General features: G+C 36.3%; 1 protein-coding gene and 1 long non-coding RNA gene across 2 annotated transcripts; one reads left to right on the top strand and one right to left on the bottom strand.

Moving 5' to 3' along the window:
• The first annotated feature begins 1607 nt into the window (after positions 1-1607).
• On the top strand, positions 1608-12872 carry LOC127547603 (uncharacterized). The gene is made up of 3 exons (XR_007950221.1): positions 1608-1687; positions 2877-3097; positions 12786-12872. It is a non-coding gene; the product is annotated as an uncharacterized LOC127547603 (long non-coding RNA).
• On the bottom strand, positions 11957-18842 carry IL1B (interleukin 1 beta). Its single transcript, XM_051974513.1, has 7 exons — positions 18801-18842; positions 17565-17626; positions 16704-16752; positions 15763-15973; positions 15060-15224; positions 13722-13852; positions 11957-13035 (listed from the first exon to the last, which is right to left on the bottom strand). Exons 2-7 carry the CDS (start codon positions 17609-17611, stop codon positions 12820-12822), a joined length of 819 nt encoding a protein of 272 aa, XP_051830473.1. The 5' UTR covers positions 17612-17626; positions 18801-18842; the 3' UTR covers positions 11957-12819.
• Between the last annotated feature and the right edge of the window lie 3434 nt (positions 18843-22276).

The raw sequence follows: 22276 nt of genomic DNA, 5'->3' as shown, positions 1-22276 counted from the left end.
CTCCTCGTAAGGAAATTCCTTTCACCAATACAGATTGCCTCCTACTTTGCAATTTATAAACATAGGGTATTACCTGGAACATTGAGGCTTAAGTGACTTGTCCAGAATTAAATAACAAATATGTCAGAGGGAGGACTTTAATTCAGGTTTTCCTGACTGTGAAGCTCTCTCTCCGTAATTCATAATATAAGCTGTTATTTAGTATTCTTAAAGAGATACCCATTTGTATTGTATCACCATTTTGATTCAGAATTTTTGAATTGATTGTTTAAAAGTAGTGATAATTTAATTAATGTCATTATGGTTTTCATTCCTTCTCCCCTCCTTTCATTCCCAGCACCTTCTCCCATTTCCCAGTAAACAGCTTATTTGATAGCCTAGAAAATCATCCTCTTTCACTTCCTAGTACAAGGTATTTATACTAGGAAGAATGATGCTTCTCTTGTTTAGAGATTTCAAGAAATCATTGGTGAATTTGAATAATACAAATCCAGTGATTCACAGGAAAATTCTCTCTCTCTCTCTCTCTCTCTCTCTCTCTCTCTCTCTCTCTCTCTCTCTCTCTCTCTCTCTCTCTCCCTCCCTCCCTCTCTCTCTCTCTCTCTCTCTCTCTCTCTCTCTCTCTCTCACACACACACACACACACACACACACACACATATGGAGAGAGAGACAGAGACACAGAGAAACAGAGAGACCTAGAGACAAAGCCACAGAGACAGACACAGATAGGCAGACAGACACAGACATATAGACTGACACAGATACACGGAGAGAGAAAGATTCACATAGATGGGAAAAGAGACGAAGATAGATAAACACAGACAAACAGAGACAGAGACAGAGACATAGAAACACATATATACCCTAAGATAGAGAGAGAATTGTTACCTCTTGTTGAGCCATCCTCAGTTTCCAATTCTTTTCCACTATAAAAAGAGATGCTATATATCCATTTGAACATATGGGTCTTTTTTTTTTCCTTTAATCTCCTTGAGGCACAGACCTAGTAGTGATATTTCTGGGCCAAAGGATACACAATTTTCTTGCTTTTTGGACAGAATTCCAGACTGTTCTCCAGAATGATTGGACTAGTTAAAATCATATGCTAATTATTCTATAGTTCCACAGAACAGGACATTAGTGTGCCTGTTTTTCCCACTTCCCCTCCTTTTCCTATTTTCTGTCATTTTAGTCACTTCTGAAAATTACTAATTATATTTATGATCACGTACAGTTCTTTTAACTTCTCTTGACCTTTCAATTTCCAGTTGAATCAAGATCTCCTGAACACAAAATGTGCCAGGGATGACAAAGTCATGATATCAGAGAAGAGTCAAGTTAATTTGGGTGATTCCTTAGCAGGTTATACCGGTTCCACTTCTCACAGTGGTCTTAAACTTTGGAGACCAAAACATTTTCTGCTTCTATTGATTTTTTGTTTTTATGTTTCTTTCTAACCCTCATATTTAGCGCATGCTTGTCACATAGTAGGTATTTAATAAATTCTTATTGATGAAGGGATTTTATTTTATTGACTTAAAATGAGGTAGTTTTTTTTTTTAAATCAAAGCAAAAATATTCAGATGTCTTCTAAACATGTAACATTTATTAGTTCTAGATTTCCTGCAGAGAAACTCTGGTATCTTAATTCTCTCAAGTTGAGGATCAAAGACATGATTGAGAGGTGAGTTAAGCTGGGAGGAAGCCAATCTTCCACACCCTTATATAAGTAGGTATCACACCCATTTTTTAGAGTTATCTTGCCCTTTAACTTCCAGTAGGACCGGATACAAGGGTAGAGTGGGAAGTGTGTATGTGTGTGTTAAAACTCGCTGCTGACACTCCAAAATTAATGAGTTTCTTCCTCTATGCCCCAAAGCCTATATCTATCTTCATCCACGATGATTTTACTCATTTTATTACTTGGCACACTTGCTGGATTCAGAGACATATTCGTTTATTTGCAAGATGTTTTACTAGAATCAAATCATTTTAAAGGTAGAAATAGCCTTAGAGACCATTTAGTTCAACCCAATACTTGAACCTAGTCCCACTGCATAAGTCTTCTCTACTCCATTTCCTAAAGTGGTCATCTGATCCCTGCTTGGCCTCTGGACATGGAGAATTTATTACTCAAGAGGAAACCTTTTTTATTTTCAGACAGTTCTAGTACTGGGGAGTTCTTATATTTTAGTACAATTCCCAGAGGAAATTCTCTCTATCAAGCTCCCTTACTATCCCCAAATTGTATAATTTTCAGAGCATGGATTGCTGGTTTTGCCAAAGCCTGAGAAGTCAATTTTCAGAGAGAAAACAGCCATTGTAGTATGTTTGGTTCAGAGATGTGCTCCGGATACTTTTGAGCATTGATTCTGCTATCTACATTATCCTTGGGGAATTGTGAAAATGGCTCTTTGGCCAGACACAGTGAAAAGATCTCATCTCTGACCTTCTCTTTCTATGTCAGACCCAAGGAAAAAAATTATATGTCACACTGCCAAGATGGGTATTTATGGCACTTGTGTCTTTCTTTCAGCTATCACACTGACACTCTGGCCTAAGCTTCAGGGTCATTTCTATATCAACTGGACCTGCTAGTTTCTCTAGAATGAGAGTGTAAGTAGGACAAGACAAGGAGGAAAATTGTGGGACTTCCCAATAACCAATCATGTTTAAGGAAAGAACGTTAGAAAGGAAATGTACGATAAATATTTAGTGATGAATGAATGAATGCATGAATAATAGGATAAAGGGAGGATTTGGTCATTCTTAACCTGCAGTTCTAGAATAGGAATTCTTAACTTGAGATCTGTGAATTTGCTTTTTAATACTTTGCTATTCTTCTGTATAATTAGTATCTTTTGTAATTCTAGATATTTTATGTATTTAAAAACATTTTGAGAAGTGGTCCATTGGCTGGACCAGGTTACCAGAAGAGAACATGACACAGAAAAGATTTAAAAAAACTTCTCAAGCATGATTCGCTAAGGCAAATGTCACCCTGGAAAATCTCTTTCTTACTCTGCACCTTAATTCTGACTATGTACCATACTTGGCCACCCCTTGAATTTTGAGAAATAAGAGAAGATGGGAGGTATGTATGAAAACATGGACATCGTAAGTGCTATAGGCTATGATGTAAGGCAACTGTTCTTAACTTTGAAGTTAAAAAAGTATTTTGATAAGCATATTTCACCATAATTGATTTCTTTTGTCATCTTCTGTATTTTCTTTTCTTTATTTAACAACCCTATTCTGAGGAAAAGACCCATAGGCTTTGCCAAACTGCCAAAGGGAGTTCATGACACAGAAGAAGACTTCAAGCAGAACTAGACTCATAATCAAAATATCAAAGTTAGTGAGAACTTCAAAGACTATCTAGTCCAGGATTTAAATTTTTTCTTCTCAGGACCTCTTTTTGCTTGAAAATTTTTTACACAACTCTGGGCATATAAATATATAAAATAAGCATACAAATCAAATATTTACTGATAATAAATCATAATTTAGAGATTTCCACATTCAGTTATGAGACCCCATTTGGGGTTGTAGTCCACAGTTTAAGAGGCTTTCTCTAGTCCAATCCAAAACTAAACAAGACTCCCCTCTAGAAGCATACCCGAACATTAGTCATTTGGATTTTATTCAAAGACCTTGAGGGACCTTAAGAGATGGCACTTAGATGGGTGTAATTAACAAAAGTTTCACATCATCAAGCTTAAATTTGCTTTTTTGCCACCATTTATTCTTAATTTTGTCATTAGGCCAAACAGAATAAATCTAATCTTTCTTTCACATGAGAATGTTAATTTTTTAGGTGTAGAAAAACTTGGTTGCATTATTTCTACTTTCTCTGACATCTTGGCTGTATCACAACTAATACTTTCAACTCAGAGACTTTTACAATCCAAGTAACCCATTACAATCCTCTACTTGATAGTCTTCATTTTATCAGTGTCCTTTTTAGAATGTGGTATCCAGAACTCAGAACGATATTCTAGCAGTGGTCTAAGTTTGTTGTTTTTCATAATTTTTTCTGACTGTTTGTGGCCCCCTTTGGGATTTTCTTGACAAAGATACTGGAGTGCTTTACCATTTCTTTTTCCAGCTTATTTGACAGATGAGGAAACTGAGGTAAACAGGGTTAGGTGACTTGCTTAGCATCACATAGCTAGTAAGTATCTGAGACCAGATTTGAATTTAAGATAAGTCTCTATGACTGCAGGCCTAGCATTTTGTTCATAACGTTGTCCAGTTGCCCGTGGTCTAACTAGAGCAAGGTACAAATGGACCATTACAACTTAATCCTGGACCCAATACCTCTCATTGCAGCTCAGGTCTGCATTGGGTTTTTTAGCTTCACTATCACATACTTGCTTCATATGGAGAATTAGATCCATTAATTTCTCAGTTCTTTTTTATGCCTTCCAGTCTAACTGAGCTTCTTTTAAAAATGAATATAAATATAATAACTAGAAATAGAAAAATAATTTAGATAAATAATAAAAATAATTTTGAATGCAAGGATAAAACTTATTTTCATCATATTCCCAACAGATGAAGTGCTAGCTTGTTAAGATTTCTGAAAGTTTAACTCACCATCCATTGTATTGTCCATACCTCTTGCTTTTGAGTGATTTGTAAATTTGACAAAGCTGGTAATAAAGTAACAATGGCAACAACCACCAAAATAATAACCAGCATTTCTATTGTATTTTCAGGTTTGCAAAGCACTTTATAGACATCTCATTTGATTTTCACACAACCCAAAGGGAGATGCTATTGTTAACCCTCACTTTACAGACAGGTAGACAGAGATTAGTTTAGGATTACACAGCTGGTTACTGTCAGGTTGAATTTGCACTCAGGTCTTACTGCCTCCAGGCCCAGCTCTTTATCCATTGGTTCAACCACTCTCTCTATCCAGGTCATTGATTAAAATATTGAATACTGGAGGGCCAGTGGCAAAATGTTAAATAGAACAGCAAATCTTTGTGACACTCCCCTGGAGCTTCTTTTTCAAGTTGACATGTACTTGTTAACTGACAGTTTTTGGATTTTGTCATTCAGCCAGTTATGAGATGCACTTATGGTACCACAAGAGAGCTTTGGATTTGGTAAGAAGACCCAAATTTGACTTCTGTCTCTGCTATTTATATTCTGCATGCACTTTGGAACATTCGTTTATACTTCTGCGCCTCAACTTCCTCTTGAAAAGATTGAATCAGTTGATTGTGAATGTCCCTTCCAGTTCTGTACCCATGATACTATGATCCTACAAAGATGTGTAGTTGTATTAATCTCTTGCTATTTTCCCTTAGGAGAGCATTAAAAACTTTGTCAAATGACTTGCTGAATTCAAGGAGGGCCATTAGGTCTTTCTCCTGACATACCATTTTTGTTAGCTTGTCACCAAAAGAAATGGGAATAGTCTGATATGTGACTGGTTCTTATTTAAATCCTGCTAGTATTTAGTTGATGACTGCTTCATTTTCTAAATACTCGAAAACCACCCCTTTAATCAGATGGTTTAGAAGGTTTTCCTGGAATTGAAGTCAAACACACAAACACTAATCCATTTTCTTGCCTTCCTTCCCTCCCCACCTCAATCTAAACAATCTTTCCCTTTCTGCCATATTCTAGCACCTTTCCTGGTTCCCATAATATTTCTAAGATCAAGGGCAATGGGTCCATAATCAAAGCATAAGGCAGCAAGTTCTTTTTTTTAATTTTATTTTTTACTTTTTTATTTTTATTTTATTTTATTTTTAATTTCTTTTTAGCAAGTTCTTTTTAATACCACAAGACATGATTCATTCCAGCCTGGTGTTTTCAACTCATTGAGGACATGCAAATTCTCCCTTACCACCTTCTCCTTTTTATTGAGTTACATCTCCCTGTTAATTTTTTTTTTTTGTTTCAACCTTCTATTGCAAAACCAAGTCCTTGGCAGAAAACTAAATAAAATCAAACTCAAATAATAAGAAGTAATTCTGTCATCTCACTATCATCAATTATTATCACCCCATTCACTCACAGCAGAAATCTTAGTTCTTCTTTTAACTTCCTCTTGACCCCAACCCTCCCCCCAAAACCTAATTTTTTATTATCAGTATTTTTCCCCACCTCAGCACCTCAGCTCTACTGCCCTTACTTCTCACTTTTATGCATATAGTTCACAAATCTGATTTGGCTGAAGAGCCTTCTCTGGAGCCATATTGGTTTCTTTCACTATATCAATCTTTTTTCTTTTGGGGGGGATAATTACTATTTTTGTCTTCAGAACTTCAGGTTTGAAGTCTTCAGGTTGAAGACTTCCAATTGTCTTGGAGTAATTTCCCTTATGGAATTTGGGGTCCATGTATCCTCCCTGCCCTTTCTATGAATTCTTAAAATAGTTTTCATATTTTGGAACTAGTTTTCACATTCTAAGATAGAGGATTCACTTCTCTCTAAGGTTCTCATCAGCTCTACTTCCGCAGCCAGTTCATCCTTATTGGCAAGTAGTAGGGTCAGAAATAGTACTTTCTTTTTGTTGCTTCTTCCACTTTTAAAGAATTAGATGAACACTGAAACGAGCTGACTGAGTTGATTTCTTCTTCTTCTTCTTTTTTTTTTTTTTTTGGAAGAGAAATAGTCAGCAGATGCTAGATATTTGAAGTTCTTGATCATTATCTCATCATGACAATGCACTGCAGCTGGGGAGTCCTTAATAAATACTTGTTGTATTGCATTAGACTAGATTTTGCCTCCATTTATTTCTTGAATTCCATGTATGTAGAGCAATTGACTTGAAATTAGGAGAACCTGAGTTCAAATCTGGCTCCAGGCAAGTCACTTAACCTGCATTTGCCTTAGTTTCCTCATCTGTTAAATGGGGACAATAATAACACCACCCCCCCAGGGTTGTTGTGAGGATAAAATGAGAGATTTGTATGCACTTTGTAAGCCTATTATCATTATTATTTCTGTTTATTAATTCCTTAATCTTCACCCAAATGCTCTTCATTACATTCTATTTTTCATATTCTTGGATTTCCCGCATGGAAACATTGCCACTTCCCAAATTTTTCATCTATTATTTTCCTTTAAAATAAGCACTGCCCTTTCAGAGCCACATTCTCCTCCAGAGTGTTTGAGTCCATTTTATTTTGGGCCGTGTTCTTTAAAAGAATAATCTTCTGAGGCTCCGGTTCTCTCTTGCTTTTCATTCTATTTTCTATATGCTACTCTTTATTGTGTCTGACTTGGGAGAGATGTGGGTAGTTTTCTCCTCTCTTTTTTCCTTAAAGATCTCAAACTGCTGAGAGTCCCATTGCCCAATGTTCTCACCTGAGAATCCCATCCTTCTCATAGAAAACCAAGGCCAATTGCTGTGAGCTCTTGTTCTCCTTTTTTCCGTCATTCTCTCCCCTATTTTATATCATTTGAATCTTTTCCATCATTTCCCACCATTGCCTCCTTTTTTCCAGTTTCCTTTCTCTTTCATCCTCTTTTTCTAATATTCAGTCTCTCCATATCCATTTCCTGCTTACTAACTACAAACATGCTTGAATGTTCCTTATCCTAACCACTCCACCCCAGGCAAAAAACAACTCCTTACAGGATAGACTCTATTATCTCCATGGACTATAATTCTACAGTTTTCTTCACTTAGTCAACCAGATTTCTCCAAAAATATATATATTTATTACCTCTTCTTCTCTTGCTTTCTTTTCAACCTTTTGCTCTCTTGCTTCTAACCTCATCACTCAATTAAACTCTTCTATGCAAAGCTATCAAATATTTTTAAAATTAATTTTTATTGATATATCAGTGGTAGAATGGGGTCTTGAACAGAGTTGTTCAATGACTCATTTAATTTTTTTCATCTTCTCTTGCCTTCTCAGTCTTTTGCTAATTTGCTTCTGGCATCATAATTTAATTAAATTATTTTATGCAAAGTTTCAATGATTTTAAGAATGAGTTTTTATTGATATATCAGTGGTGGGGTGGGATATTAAACAAAGTTGTTCAATGACTCTTATTTACTTTTTTCATACTACTTAATTTCTGGTATAATCACTCCTCCTCTGTTCTGGAAAGTTGTGTCAAAGGATATCTATCTATCTAGGTACCTGTCTATCCTTTGATTCAATTTTTTCAAAACAGAGAAGCACATGTGAGTAGACACACACATATGCATATACATATGTATATAACACATACATACACACACATATATATGTGTTTACATATATCTATAGCTTGGAGATATAATACAGATAGAATATGCATGTTATTTATTTTATTATATATGTGCATATTTATATATACACATATATATAAATATACACATATATATCCCATTTTTAAAATAGTTCCAAGCCCCCAGTTAGATAAATGCCCCAGCAAGAAATCTCAATTTTAGACATATTGTATTTTTTTCTTCTCAGAGATTGCTCCTTCCTCAAATTATTTTCTCTTCTCCTGTAAATACATTCAGAATTGCAATAATTTGTAATGAACCCTTTATAAAGAAAAACAAATATGAAAATAAAAAAGGCAATCAAAATTTTCTCTGGTTAAGAGGAAAAGATTTTGGCTTCCATTAGGGAGCCCAAGGAGAAAGGATTATCATCTTGGCTCTGTTGAAGGGAGAGGGAGGTTTCAGCCACACTTAGTCCCAGCATTCCTTGTTCTAGATCTACCCCTCTTGCTTCCATAGTCCTGGTTTTTTTCTTTCTGATAGCTACCCTCGCATCCCCTCTCTTAGCTTCATGCAGCTTCTCATGACATCCTTTTCTCCACTAATATATCTTTCATGTATCTTTTCAGGATCTAGGCTCCTTTTAGACTGTTTCCTGGGTACTGTGAACTGGCTAAGGGTCACTTTTGGTACTAACTTTTCTCTTGTCAAATGAGCCTTTTTACATTCACTAATCCTGTAAATAGCCTTGTAGAATTCATCCAACTCCTTTGGTGTGAGACATAAATTTTGAAAAAAAAATCTCACTTTATTTTTGGCAGAAAAATTGTCTTGGCTTTAGAATGTATTCTGCATGTATACTTTTAAGATGTTCTTTCAGTTTATTACTGGAATAAATACAGACAGCATCTCATATGTGCTAAGTACTTTTCCAATATTATCTCATTTGATCCTCAACAATCTTATGAGATAGGTGCAGTTACCATCCTCATTTTACAGGTGAGGAAAGTGAGACAGAGTTAAGTGACTTGCCCAAGGTCACATAGCTAAAAATTATCTGAGACTGGATTTAAATTCAGATTATCCAACTGTAGGCCCAGCACTCTATCTACTGTACCATCTAGTTTTCTCAAAGCAAATAGATTAATTTTTCTTCATCATCAATCATTTGTGAATCTCAATAATAAATATGGCAAATTGTATTTTATGGTTACGGACTTTTTAATTCAAAATTTCTTATCTCTTTTATTAGAATGTCATTTTTTGAGAATAGGGATAATTTATTCCTTGTAGTTATATTCCTAGGACTAAGCACAATTATTGTCTGGTACATTGTAAAGTACTCATTAAATGCTTATAGACTGACTGTCTCACTGCTTAAAGGTGATTCTCCTTAGCAGGAACAAAGGATCCTAGCTGGTAATTTGTTTGACGTACTTCTTGAAATAGTGATTCTGAGACACAGCCTGGTTTAGAGTGAGGGGAGAAGGCTCACGAAGTGACACATACTGCTAGATGGACAAAAGCAGACTTTCTTTAGATGAGTAAAGACATGATTAAGAAACCTTGTTCTCAGGTTGGTTGCATGTTTTAGCAGTAGAAGTTGGAATGATTCAAGCAACCAAAAAGATAATGGGCTCCCTTCTCTGTAATATGGAAATGGGATTGGTATACTTCATATAAAGTCAAAGGAGAAATCTGAATTCCCTGAGGGCCATAGCTTTCCTGCAGCTTTGCTTGGCTTATATCCAAATGAAGAAATCATAGCATCATAGATGTTGCATCATTTTGGACTCTCTGACAACTTACAATTGTATTTACAAGCTGAGTCCTCAGAGGAATGACTGTTACTAAATAATTTTAGGATCCCAGGAGTATCCTGAGGAGTTATATTCCTAGTACTGTTGTTTCTGAGTCCCCATCAATGAGATCCCCATTAATAATTAGTCTGCCAGACTTAGCCTTTAGAAAAGATATTTTCTAAAGTGCTACAGTAAGAACAGTTGTTATAAAATTTTCTCCTTAATTCTGTTTCTGTCCCACAACATATACTATGGCCATAGCAGAATGGGCTTAAACTTAAAGTATGACAGTAGCAAGAAACATACAGAGAGAAGTCTGGCAAAGGGGCAACTACAATTTCCACTCTGGAAATACCTTTTCCCCTTTCATAGAATGGAGTTTGGAAATAATCTGAGCTTGGGCAGATAGTTATGAGTGATTCAGTAGAGATCCAATCTTGGCAGAGGCTATTTGCCTTTGTCTCTAGGATTTTCCTTTAGATATAAATTTCTGCTAGCCTCTTGAACATCAACGATTTTCTGGAGAGATGGTCACTCATCTCTACCCTGAGGGGGTCACATTTTTGGAAGCCATCTTTCCTTAAGTGGCTATTATTTTTTGTGTTTTTTTCTTCAGTGTTTATCTCTGTCCCTGACAGTTTTTGTTCAACTCTGACTGGTGACAGGACTTTTGATAGATCCCTTGGATCTTTATTCATAAGGTTATCTGGACACATACTCTCAAAGTACTCATTCACCTAAGATGAAGAAAGAACAATCACAGAGAGAAGAGATGCTCATGGCTTCTATGACCAAGTGATAGATAGATGCCCTTCTTCCCATCTGAGTCATGGTAGCAGTTAAAAGGATTCCTCCCTCATGGAAACTACAAAGGAAAAAAGTCAAGATAGGAATGAACAGTTCCCTTTTGTATTCAAATCCTGGCTCAGCAATTGCTGAGTTATTGATTGTCTTGGTATCGGCAACCAATTAGATAATTCTTTGCCACTAGACAGTGCAAACTCCTGAGTTATGTCCAGAAGGGAGCTCATTCCAGGTTTGTATGTGATGACTTGGACTGGATCCAGGCAGAGAATATTTGGTTATGTTCCAAGAACTGGGCCCTTTGATCTGGTCCTTTTCACAGGAATTAGAGACACTAGTGCAAGATGCTTTTTCGATATTGGTTAGAAAAAAGCTACCTTTCTTCATCTTGTAGAAAACTTGATAAAATCCTGCCTCTAAAACAGAAAGTGCTAAAGAGGCTGAGATCCCTTCATTCTAGAATTCTGCTCTGCAGCATCTGGTGGCCAGACCTTTCACCTCTCCCTTTTCTTCTTGGGGCATCATTTTGAGTATGGGACAGGGAGTGGGGACCCGAATGGTATTTTGTGTCCCTGGGAAAGTAGACTTCTTAGAACTCATTCCTTGTAAAGGGCTGAAACTCTTGAGTTGATGCACTGAGGTTGGACAACCAAGCACTTAAGGCTAATTACTGATTGGACAATATTCTATAAGCATATCCTTGGACAATGGCCCTTCCCACTATTCTGTGCTGGCTCGATAATTGGCGCATACAGAGAATTGTAGGAGGAACTGGGGGTGAAGTAAGATTAGCCAGGGTCACTTTGTTGGTAGATGAGGAAGAAGGAGGTCGTGGAGATTCTGTGTCCATCTAATTCAATCCTACCTCTAAAGACCAAAAAATAAAGACCAATGACTTTTGCTTATCCTGACTCTGGCTGATTCTAAGATATCCAGGGGGCTAACTCGGTCTTCACAATTCCTTATCTGTGGGTCTGTATGAGGCTGAAGAGGTTTGGATGTGGGTCCCAAATTAGTAATTTTACCAGTATTTGATAGCAGCTAATGAGAGTACATCTCAGTTTAATCCATAGATTTATGTCATAGTGGGTTTCAAAGAACTCTCTTCTCACTTCCCTATGACTTATAGAAGAGAAGACAATGGATAGGCAGACAAATCCACATTTAATCAAAGTTTATTATGGAAACACTGAGATTATCAGGCCATGTTTCCCTTCTCATAAATATTCACCCTTCCATTTGTAGGCCCTTGAGTAGACCATTACAACATAAATTAATTCAGTTTTACAGACATCAAGTTTTACTGATTTGGCTCATTTTGGCCCTTTCATTCTGAGAATTAAATAGACATGAGCATTCACAGACAGACTGAATATTAAATAAATAAATAAATAAACAGACAAACAAGCAGTTGCTAAAGATTGGAGAGAGAGCATTGGAGGAGTTTGGAAATAACCCAGGCTTGGGGAGATAGCTATGGGTGATTCAGGAGAGGCCCAATCTTGGTAGATGCTATTTGCTTTTGTCTCTGGGAAATAACAGGGCAGCTTTTGAGCACGTCACATTTGACAGGGCTCAATCATAGCCTAGCCCATTTAGAATCAGCAACCCAAGAGACCTTTGAGCTAGTGACTCCGTAGTACTTCCTATTTTGTATTCTTACTAAATTTCACAGCTCAGAGGTCTCTTTTGCCTTTTTGCTCATTTTTTTTCCTTTCTCTAAATTCTCTCTTCTAATGCTTCTTTTCTGGCAAACTTCCTGCACTCAAGCTTCCACCTTGAAAGAAAGTCCAACTACCATCATGTTTTCACCAGATTCTGCTTGGTCAGGCATTGAAAAGGGCCATGGGGCCTCTCCCTGAGCAAAGTCAGCATCTGAATGGTAGCAACAGAGATTTCCAAAGAACATATTAAGGCCTGAGTTGATTATATGTCATATGTATAACATATAAACTCCCCAAATCCCTTTTCTTCTCCCTTCTGCCTAGGTCCTGGAGGATGCAGTAAACGCTGATTTGATGCTTAAGAGTCAATTTCAGAGAGATCCTCCAAAATGAAGTTGGTTATGTCTTCACCCCCTCTCATGTTCCCCAGGAAGACAGGCTGCTCATCCATTTGGGAGGTGCTGATATACCAGTTGGGGTATTCCGCAGACTCAAATTCAGTCTTATGATTGATTTCTGTCTTGTTGAAGATAAATCGCCTGTCCGGGTTATTGCTGGGGAAATTGGCAACTTGCTGCAAATGATTAAAACAGTTTTCATGAGAAAAGGAACAAGAAAACTTCAGAGTTTTTTTTTTTCAAACATCAAAAGGGCTAGAACGCTGAAGTTAGAGGCAGAACAACTTGAATTCAAATCCTGTAGACTTAGTTTCATTGGACCTCAGATTTTCTAAAATGAAGACATTGCACTAGGTATTCTCTAAGGTCCTTTCTAATCCCCAAACTATGACTTTATCTCTGGTACTTAAGTAGGAGTTGATTGAGAAGATCCTTAGGTTGGCCAAAAAAAAAAAATCGATGTTACAATGAGATAATGGTAAAAAGGCATGGGCTAGAAGTCACAATTCTTGAATTCTGTTTGCATTTTGGGGTGATTAGAGGGAGAATTTTGTTCTTCTTTGTAGCTAAGTCTTAGGCATCTTGGGATATGTTACTTTGAATTTTGTACACAGTAGATGCTAAATAAATATTTATTCAAGTTCCGATTAAGGGAGAGACTGGAAAATACATGAATGAACCAATATTATTTTCTCAGGAGCTTGGCATCAGGAGCTTGGAAAATATATGCAAATGAATCAAATCCATGTCCTCTATCATTTTACTGGGGAAAAATTTGGCCATCTTGAACTACCTGGCTATGGGAGACAAGTGATTTTTAAAAAATAGAATTGAAAGTGGTCTTTATTCTTAGTATCCTCACCTCTAGCTGTAGAATGGGCTTCCCGTTACGCTTCACACAAGACAAATAGTAATTATTTTTCTTGATACAGAGGACAACATGTGTTTTCTGGGAGCCTATATCACCAAGGAAGTACTTCATGCTGAAAATTACTGAAAAAGAAAAAAAGAAACAGTGTGGTCAATGGAAATTCCAGAACAGGTATTCTTAATTTTGCTTGTATCATGGACTTCTTGGGTAGTCTTGTGAGGTCTAAAGATCACTTTTCAGAATAAGGTCCTTAAATATATAAAAATTTTAAAAATATAAGAATACATAAGAAATCACTTCTAGTGAAATTCTATTGTTAAATTATTTTTTTAAAAAAAGTTCAGGTACCCCAAGTTAAGAACCTCTTTTTAGAGAAGTTGTTGGGAAAGGTGAACAACCCAAGAGGACCATATTTCTGGGAGTGAGGCCATAAATGGGTATGGAAATGTGAGGAGTAAAATTGAGAAATGAGTGGAGGGATGATGGTTAAATTGAGCATATGTTACTGAGCTCACATTTTTTGAGCCTTCTAAGTCAAAGATGTCCCAATCAGAAGCTCCAAAATCACTTTTACTTCTTGGTGAACACAGCAGACTTTCCTATTGCCAAATGAGAGTAGAAAATAGGTAGCTTTTTTTGCTCAAATGACTCTATCTTTCAAGGAAAGTGGAAGTTCAGGAGAGAAGCAGGTCAATCACTCCACTCACTCTCACACATTTCTTCTGCCAACACATCTGCTTTTTTCCTTGGCTTTTACTAGCTGAGGAGTAGGGTAGGGATTCTGATGAACTTCTATGATAGGGAAACTTTTTAGAATAAAAATTCAATCCATTATTGAAGATTTTCTAGAGGATTACTTACAGTAACATTTTCTTTTCTCTCCATTTTGATACAAGGAATTTTAGAGATAACTCACAATAAAGAGATCTAGGTTTGAAGCCTTTTTTTATTTTTGGCTTTTTCTACTTTCAATCTTAAAACTAGTTTCCTTTGGAAAATTAAATATTTGAGACAGAAACTTAGTTTCTGGAGATTAAAAAATCCAAGAGAAATGTGGAGATGATATGAAGTGGTTTCCCTACTAATGCTGTGATCATTCTCATGCAACTAAATCAAATAAAGAAGCAATCACTGAGTCCCAAACTGACTGTCATTTGAGCCAATCTGTATTCAGACAATCTTTTTTCATGAGACCTAGCAAAGTGTCCACTGGATGATAGTGCAATAGACACAAGACAGAGGCTATGAGGATTAATCTAAGTGGGAGACCAACTGTAGAGACCAAAAGTTATGGACAGTAAAAAAGAAAGACAAGATGTCAGAAGTTACCTTGTTGGCTTATGTTCTGTCCGTTGAGATGAAGAGCTTGCAATTCACTGGCACTGGACAAGGTAAGGCATTTTTGATTTATGTCTTGAATGGTATAATCCCGGGAGAATGCCAATGGAAAGGGGAGGTCAGACTCATACATATCACAGTTCTTGATTATGGGTTCTGAAAAATAGAACATATATACTATTTAGAAATCTTCCCAGTATCTTTATGTGAAATATAATTTCACCTGGAGATTTTGCCATTGGCTCAATCCACTATTCTTTTTTCCTTTTCTTATCCTAAACCTTCTTAGAAAGTGCTCTTTCAGGAGAATTTGAGCTTGGTAGATTGAGAAAAGTGATGAATCTGGCAACAGGAGAAACCAGCAATCAAATCCTAACCCCAATACTTATTAACTATATGACTGGGGGAAATGTGACTTTCCTTTGTTTACCTCTGTTTCTTCATCTAGAAAGGGGGATAATAACAACTTTCAGGGTTTTGAAGTTCAAATGAGATAATACTTGCAAAGTGCTTTGCAAACTTTACTCTAGTCATTTCCTTATCATTATTACAATGTTTGTCAAATGCTTTCCAAAACTAAAAGTATGATAAAAATGTTTGTCCAAAGCATTAAGAAAAAGAGAACTATGTATGTTAGTGTTGGGGAGGGGTAAGGAATAGGAAAGACCCAGCATCTGTCTCTTAGTTTTCTTACCTTCTTGAAAGATGGTTGTGAAAATATTCATAAGATCATTATCCTGGAAGAACTGGGAGCAGGTTTCATTCAGATGCTTCATCTTTTCAATTGCAACAACTACCACCACAGTTCGATAGAATCGATGAGGCTGAGCAGTGAATTTCAGCTGGATGTCATCCTCTCCCAAGAGACTTTCCTTGGGGCAAAGATCCGGACACTGGAGATAACCCTGCAGGGAAACAATGGAGTTGGTGGTCCAGGGTTGTTGAGTTCTTATTTGTTTTTTCTCTGGGTAATCACCCTTTCCAGGGATTTATTTAGGTTGGAAAGAGATTCCACTTATCACTTACAATGGTAGACTGTTGGAGAGTTTACAGAGAAAAAAGTGAGACCCAGAGAAATGACTTAATCTGGTCAAGGTCTCATAGCTTGGGACAGCTAGAATTAGAATCCAAATTTATTTTTTTATGGCCGATCTTTTTTCAGTCCCAGCTTTCCATTTCCAATGTCAGCATCAGTGTTTAGCATGTATCTGGTTATGCAAAGTCTGTTAGGATCTAGCTTGCTGCTAGATAAATATAATTTCTAGGAAGATAGAATTGTCATAGGTCCCACTTATGGCATGTAATCATAGATCTAGGGTTAGACTGGACTTCAGAAACCACTTAGTCTATATCCCTCCCTCCCCACCATTTGTAGATGAGAAAATAACTTGAGAGAGGTTAAGTGATTTGATTATGGTCATAGAGCTGGGATTCAAACCCAGGGCCTCTGATTCTACAATACATTCTAACTCTTATGCAGAGATAAAAAAAAATAACAATTCAAAGGTTTTTCCTGTGAGTTCAGAGTAGTAGAGCCTAGACTTGTTTACCATGTAAAAGTCATCCCCCTCCTTACATCCCTCTACCCTGTGACCCAGAATTTAGGTTATAAAAGAAGCTAGCCAAGAACCTTACCTTCTTTTGGTTGGGACCATCTGATTCATAAAATTGGTGTTCATTATCCCTGTAAACAAAACCAAAGAAGCCATTAGGTTACATCTCATAAGTGGGGGTCTTTCTTCTTGTGCAAAAGTCTCTTTAAGCAAATCCCTGAGGTGTTTCTGACAAGCTTCCTCGGGAAAGGCACAGCATGACCTAAAGAGTGATTAATCTATGAGCTAATTTGAGGTTTAAAGGAGTGATCAGTGGGACTGGACCCATAGTCAGGCTATGAAAAGTCTCTTGTTGCTGACTTTGGTCTTATTAAGTAGGAACTGGGAAGTGTATTATCAGGGAGGGAAAGATCTAGTAACTAAGTCCCGGATCAGCTATCATTAAAGATACTAAGGAATAACTAGTGAAGTAAAATAAAAGTCTAGACTCCTAAGCCAGTTTTTGCAAAGGAGACTCTCAACAATCCAATACCTGATTCTCCATCTTTTCCTTTTGTTCCTTTCCCAACTTAATCCCACTATCCTAATGCACTTCCCCCAACCATTTCCTCTGAACTCTGTAGATGAACTGATGCCTAATTGACAATATCCATAACTATAATGGGTTTTTGTGGCAAGTAAAAAGAAGCAGAGAGAGATTGGATTAGAATTTTGCATCATGAAGGAACTACAGAAAATACCTCATGCAATTTCCTTACTTTATACATGAAAAAACTGAGGTGATATTAATTTTTGATTGTCTTTTTTTGTGGAAAAATTTGAAAGTTTTTTTTTTCAAGGACCTATGTAACTTGCTAAATCATTGATCCTGGTCTTCTTTCCTGGGGCAGGACAAACTTGCAACTAATTACTACTTGTCATTCAACTCAGTCTTTCCACTTACCTGTAAAAATCCATCTCCTCACAAGTGATTTCAGGTACCATAGCCATGATGACTTTGTATTGCTAAAGAAAGAAATAGAGAGAGTCACGAGCTGCAGGTGGTGAAACAAATTGTTGTTTCTATATAGTTGTTTCTAAATGACTAGACTTTTTGAGGATAGAGATTATATCTTACTCATTTTTTAAACAGCCCCAGGATCCTTTGCTACTATTTTGACCTGCATATCCATCAGATGATTAAGTAAACCAAAGAATTTCAGAATTGGAAGGAACCTTAGTATTCCTTTAGTTCAAAGGATCTTAACCAAACCCTTAAGAGGTTCAAAGATTGGTTTTTGGGGCAAGGTGTTTTGTAGACTTGTACAAGAAAATATTATATCTCTATTTTTTTTACTAACTTTTGGTTTTCTTTGTAATCTTATGCATTTATTTTATGGATTTAGAAATCTTAGCCTGAGAAACAACCCAAAGACCTCACCAAACTATTGCCCAAAATATCCACAATACAAAAAATTGAAAAGCCCCTGATCAAATCCAAGGCAGAACCAAAAAGAAGCCTTTATCATAGCATGTCTAAAAATTGATCATCCAGTGTTTGTTTCAATGAGGTGAACCCATCACCCTGGATGGCAGCTCAATCTCTTTATGAACAATTCCAATTACAGAAAGCTGTCTTCTGTCATCAAGCCCAAATTTATTTCATTTCAACCTCCAACCATTGCTCCCAGCTCCTGGAGCCAAATAAATCAGGTTGAATCTCTTATTCTTGTGATAGCCCTTCAAATTCCTAAAGGTTACTATCATATACTCCCTCAGATTTGTTTCCCCAGGCTAAAAAACTGTAGTTCTTCCAATCAAATGCACCATCCTATTGCAATCTTGGTGATGGTGGAAGCATGAAATAAAATATCTGTTATACACTGTTCCCTGTCCTCTTTCTGCTAAGTTACATTAGATTGAACACTTCACAGTCAAAAAGGCAATCTCTGTCAATTGGGACAGTCAAGAGGGGTTCTTCTCTAAAGTGGATGCTATTATATAGCTCAAGGACTCAATCAAGAACAGTGGAAAGAACATAGACTCTGGAGTTAGAGGGCCTAGAAAAAGTTATTTTTCACCCATTAAAACAACATTTAATTATAGATCCTATAACCCAATCTCTAGACTCTCCCACCTAGGATGGATAGAAAGAATCTCTTAGGCAGTAATCATTGGGAAGAATTCAGAGAAATAGTACCTTTGTTGGCAGAAGTGATAGGAGTCTTCGGTTAATTTCAGCTGTCAAACGCTGGAATGATTTCTTTGCTTGCATCTGGTCCGTTTTATTCACTTTCAAAAGCAGAAGTAGGGTAAAATGAAATTTCCTTTTTGGTCAGTTCATTTCACAATTTTGTAAAAATAAAAACAAAAAAATAGTGGGAACTTTGGGAGCAACTTGAAATGACACCTCAGACTTTCAGGAAAAGAAGAGGCAATTTGTATTTTGTAATGATGTAATAACCTTTCCAAATATGACGACAACAAATAGTGTAGTATTTCTAATAGTAATCCTGTTCTTGATTACAATATAAATGAAGGATTGGATTTTATTAGATCTGCAGAATGTAGTTTGGGATTCGTAGGATTGCAGGGAACAAAACAAAGATGAGTAAATAATGCTTTCTTTCTTAATATTTTTACTTATTTTTTGATGAGGCAATCAGGGTTAAATGACTTGCCCATCTAGTAAGTATTAAGTGTCTGAGTCCTGACTACAGGGCCTGTACTCTAACCACTGTGGCAGCTGGCTGCCTCCCAAATTTTCCTTTTTTTATTCTGAACATGATTATCAACAAACTTAAACATTTAAATATGCAAAGGATATGAAAGAGACATATAAAAAACTGAAAATTTTTTTATGGTTAATAATTTATTGGTAAACATAGTAAATGATATAAAGAAAAGAGAATAAGTTGGGCATGAGATTAGGCTTTCTCTGTCTATACTTTTTTAAATGAAGCCTTTTATTTTCAAAACATATGCACAGATAATTTGACAACATTGACCCTTGCATAGCCTTTTGTTTCAGATTTTCTCTTTCTCCCCACCCTCTCCTCTAGATGACAAGCAATTCAATATGTTAAACATGTTAAAATATATGTTAAATCTGATATGTATAAACATATTTATACAATTCTCTTGCTGCACAAGAGAAATCAGATCAAAAAAAGGAAGTAAATGAGTAAGAAAACAAAATGCAAGTGAACAACAACAAAAAGAGTGAGAATGTTATATTGTGATCCACATTCAGTTCCCACAGTCCTCTTTCTGACTATAGATGGCTCTCTTCATCACAAGATCATTGGAAGTAGCCTCAGTCATCTCATTGTTAGAAAGTCATGTCCATCAGAATTGATTATTGTATAATCTTGTTGCCGTGCACAAGGATCTCCGGTTCTGCTCATTTCACTCAGCATCAGCTCATGTCAGTCTCTCCAGGCCTCTCTGAAATCATCCTGTTGGTCATTTCTTACAGAATAATAATATTCCATAATATTCATATACCACAATTTATTTAGCCATTCTCCAGCTGATGGGCATCCACTCAGTTGCCAGTTTCTAGCCACTACAAACAGGGCTGCCACAAACATTTTGGCACATACAGGTCTCTTTCCCTTCTTTAAGATCTCTTTGGGATATAAGCCCAGTAGTAGCTGCATCAGAGAGTATGCATAGTTTGATTAACTTTTTGAGCATAGTTCCAAATCACTCTCCAGAATGGTTGGATCAGTGCACAATTTTACCAACGATATATTAGTGTCCCAGTTTTCCCACATCCCCTCCATATTTGTCCTTGTCTTATCCTATCATTTTAGCCAATCTGAGAGGTGTGTAATGGTATTCTCAGTTGTCTTAATTTGCATTTCTCTGATCAATAGTGATTTAGAGCACCTTCTCTCATGATTAGAAATAGTTTTAATTACTTCATTTGAAAATTGTCTGTTTATATCCTTTGAAAATTTATCAGTTGGAGAATGGCTTGGATTTTTCTAAATTTGATTCAATTCTTCATATATTTTAGAAATGAGGCCTTTATCAGAACCCTTAAATGTAAAAATGATTTCCCAATTTATTGCTTCCCTTCTGATCTTGTCTGCATTAGTTTTGTTTGTACAAAAAAAAATTTAACTCAATATAATCAAAATTATTTATCGTGTTCAATTATGAGTGCCAGTTCTTTGCATATCAGTTTCTCCCTTCTCCACAGATCTGAGAGGTAAACTATTCTTTGTTCCTCTAATTTACTTATAATATCACTCTTTATGTTTAAATCATGGACTCATTTAGGTCTTATCTTGGTATGTGGTTTTAGGTGTGAGTCGAATCCTAATTTCTTCCACACTAGAGAAACTGTAAACTTTAAAAGTATATATTAAATAATTTAGTAGAAATGTATCCCTTTTGAATTTCTTTCTATTTATAACTGTGTAGTTAAATATTATCTTATTGATGCTCATTTCTTTCTTTAAATTTCAAAAAAGTCTTATTATTCATAAACCCCCTTTCCCTGTTCTCTTATAACAAATTAAATGTTCCTTCTGGGTTTAATCCCCCAATTTGCATTACCACTGGTTGGAGTATCAGGAGAGCAGATGTAACTTAATTCATCCAGGGTTCTGGGGTAACCCACAAGAACTATTACTCATGAAGTCCTTGTTTTTAGTTTGGTCCTTGATATCATTCAACCAGTTGATGTCAATTAGTTTTTCCAAAAGGAAAGAAGATACAGCAAAGAATAGTAATTACAAAACAGTATCCCCCCTTACCTTTTCCTGATAGTGGCAACTTTTTCATTTTCTTACATATATTTTCTGGAGCACTCAGACCCAGGCAGCACAAATGATAAAAGCTTTTAGTGCCAGCAAGTCCTTTTTCTACTTTTGTGGAGTTCTCATTACATTTCCCTTGAGTGTCTCTGCTGGTTTATAAAGTCTAACATCCTTGTTGAGCCTAAAGCTGGTTCTAGTTTATTTTCTGTACTTTCCTATAGGTACTGCCTAGGGATTCTGTTACCAGTTTTGGCATTCTTAACTACTCATGCTGATGGTAACTCTAGATTTTCTGACCCTTTGGAGTTCACAGCGTTGTCACCTGTTCAATAATGGGTGGGTATAAGTCTGGGTTTATTTCCCCATCATCCTGCTGCCCTTTTCTTTAGGCTTAAGTTCTATTTCTTCAAGGTGTTCCTGAGTATAGAAGGTATTGGTGCTTTACTGCTGATAGACTCCCAGACTGCCATATGGTTTTATCCACAGCCTTACATATTGTGACTGATTCTCTTAAACCAATCACAAAATACTTTTCAAGTGGCATTATTTGAGAGATTTTGTCCTTCCATGTTTATATTAACACAAATCCTTATACAATCAGTAGAGTCAAGCAAAACAAATTTAAAAAATTGGCAACTTTTGAAATTGCACGTTCCATTCTGCTTCTCAACTCTATAACTTTTATGCCAAAAGCAAAGAGATATGCTTCTTTCTCAATCTTTTCAAGTCATGAGTTATCACTACTTGGATGAAAGTCTTGAGGACTTTTAAAGTGGTTTTTCTTGACATTAATGTAGTTATCATGTAAATAGTTCTTCTGTTACCATTCTTTTCATTCTCTATGACTTCATACAAGTGTTCTCAAGTTTCTCTGAATCTATCACTGCCATCATTGCTTATAGTA

Source organism: Antechinus flavipes, chromosome 2, assembly GCF_016432865.1.
Source record: "Antechinus flavipes isolate AdamAnt ecotype Samford, QLD, Australia chromosome 2, AdamAnt_v2, whole genome shotgun sequence".
In the NCBI taxonomy this organism is placed as follows: domain Eukaryota; kingdom Metazoa; phylum Chordata; class Mammalia; order Dasyuromorphia; family Dasyuridae; genus Antechinus; species Antechinus flavipes.
The sequence above is the reverse complement of the archived record's forward strand: the minus strand, read 5'-3'. Positions and strand labels throughout refer to the sequence as shown.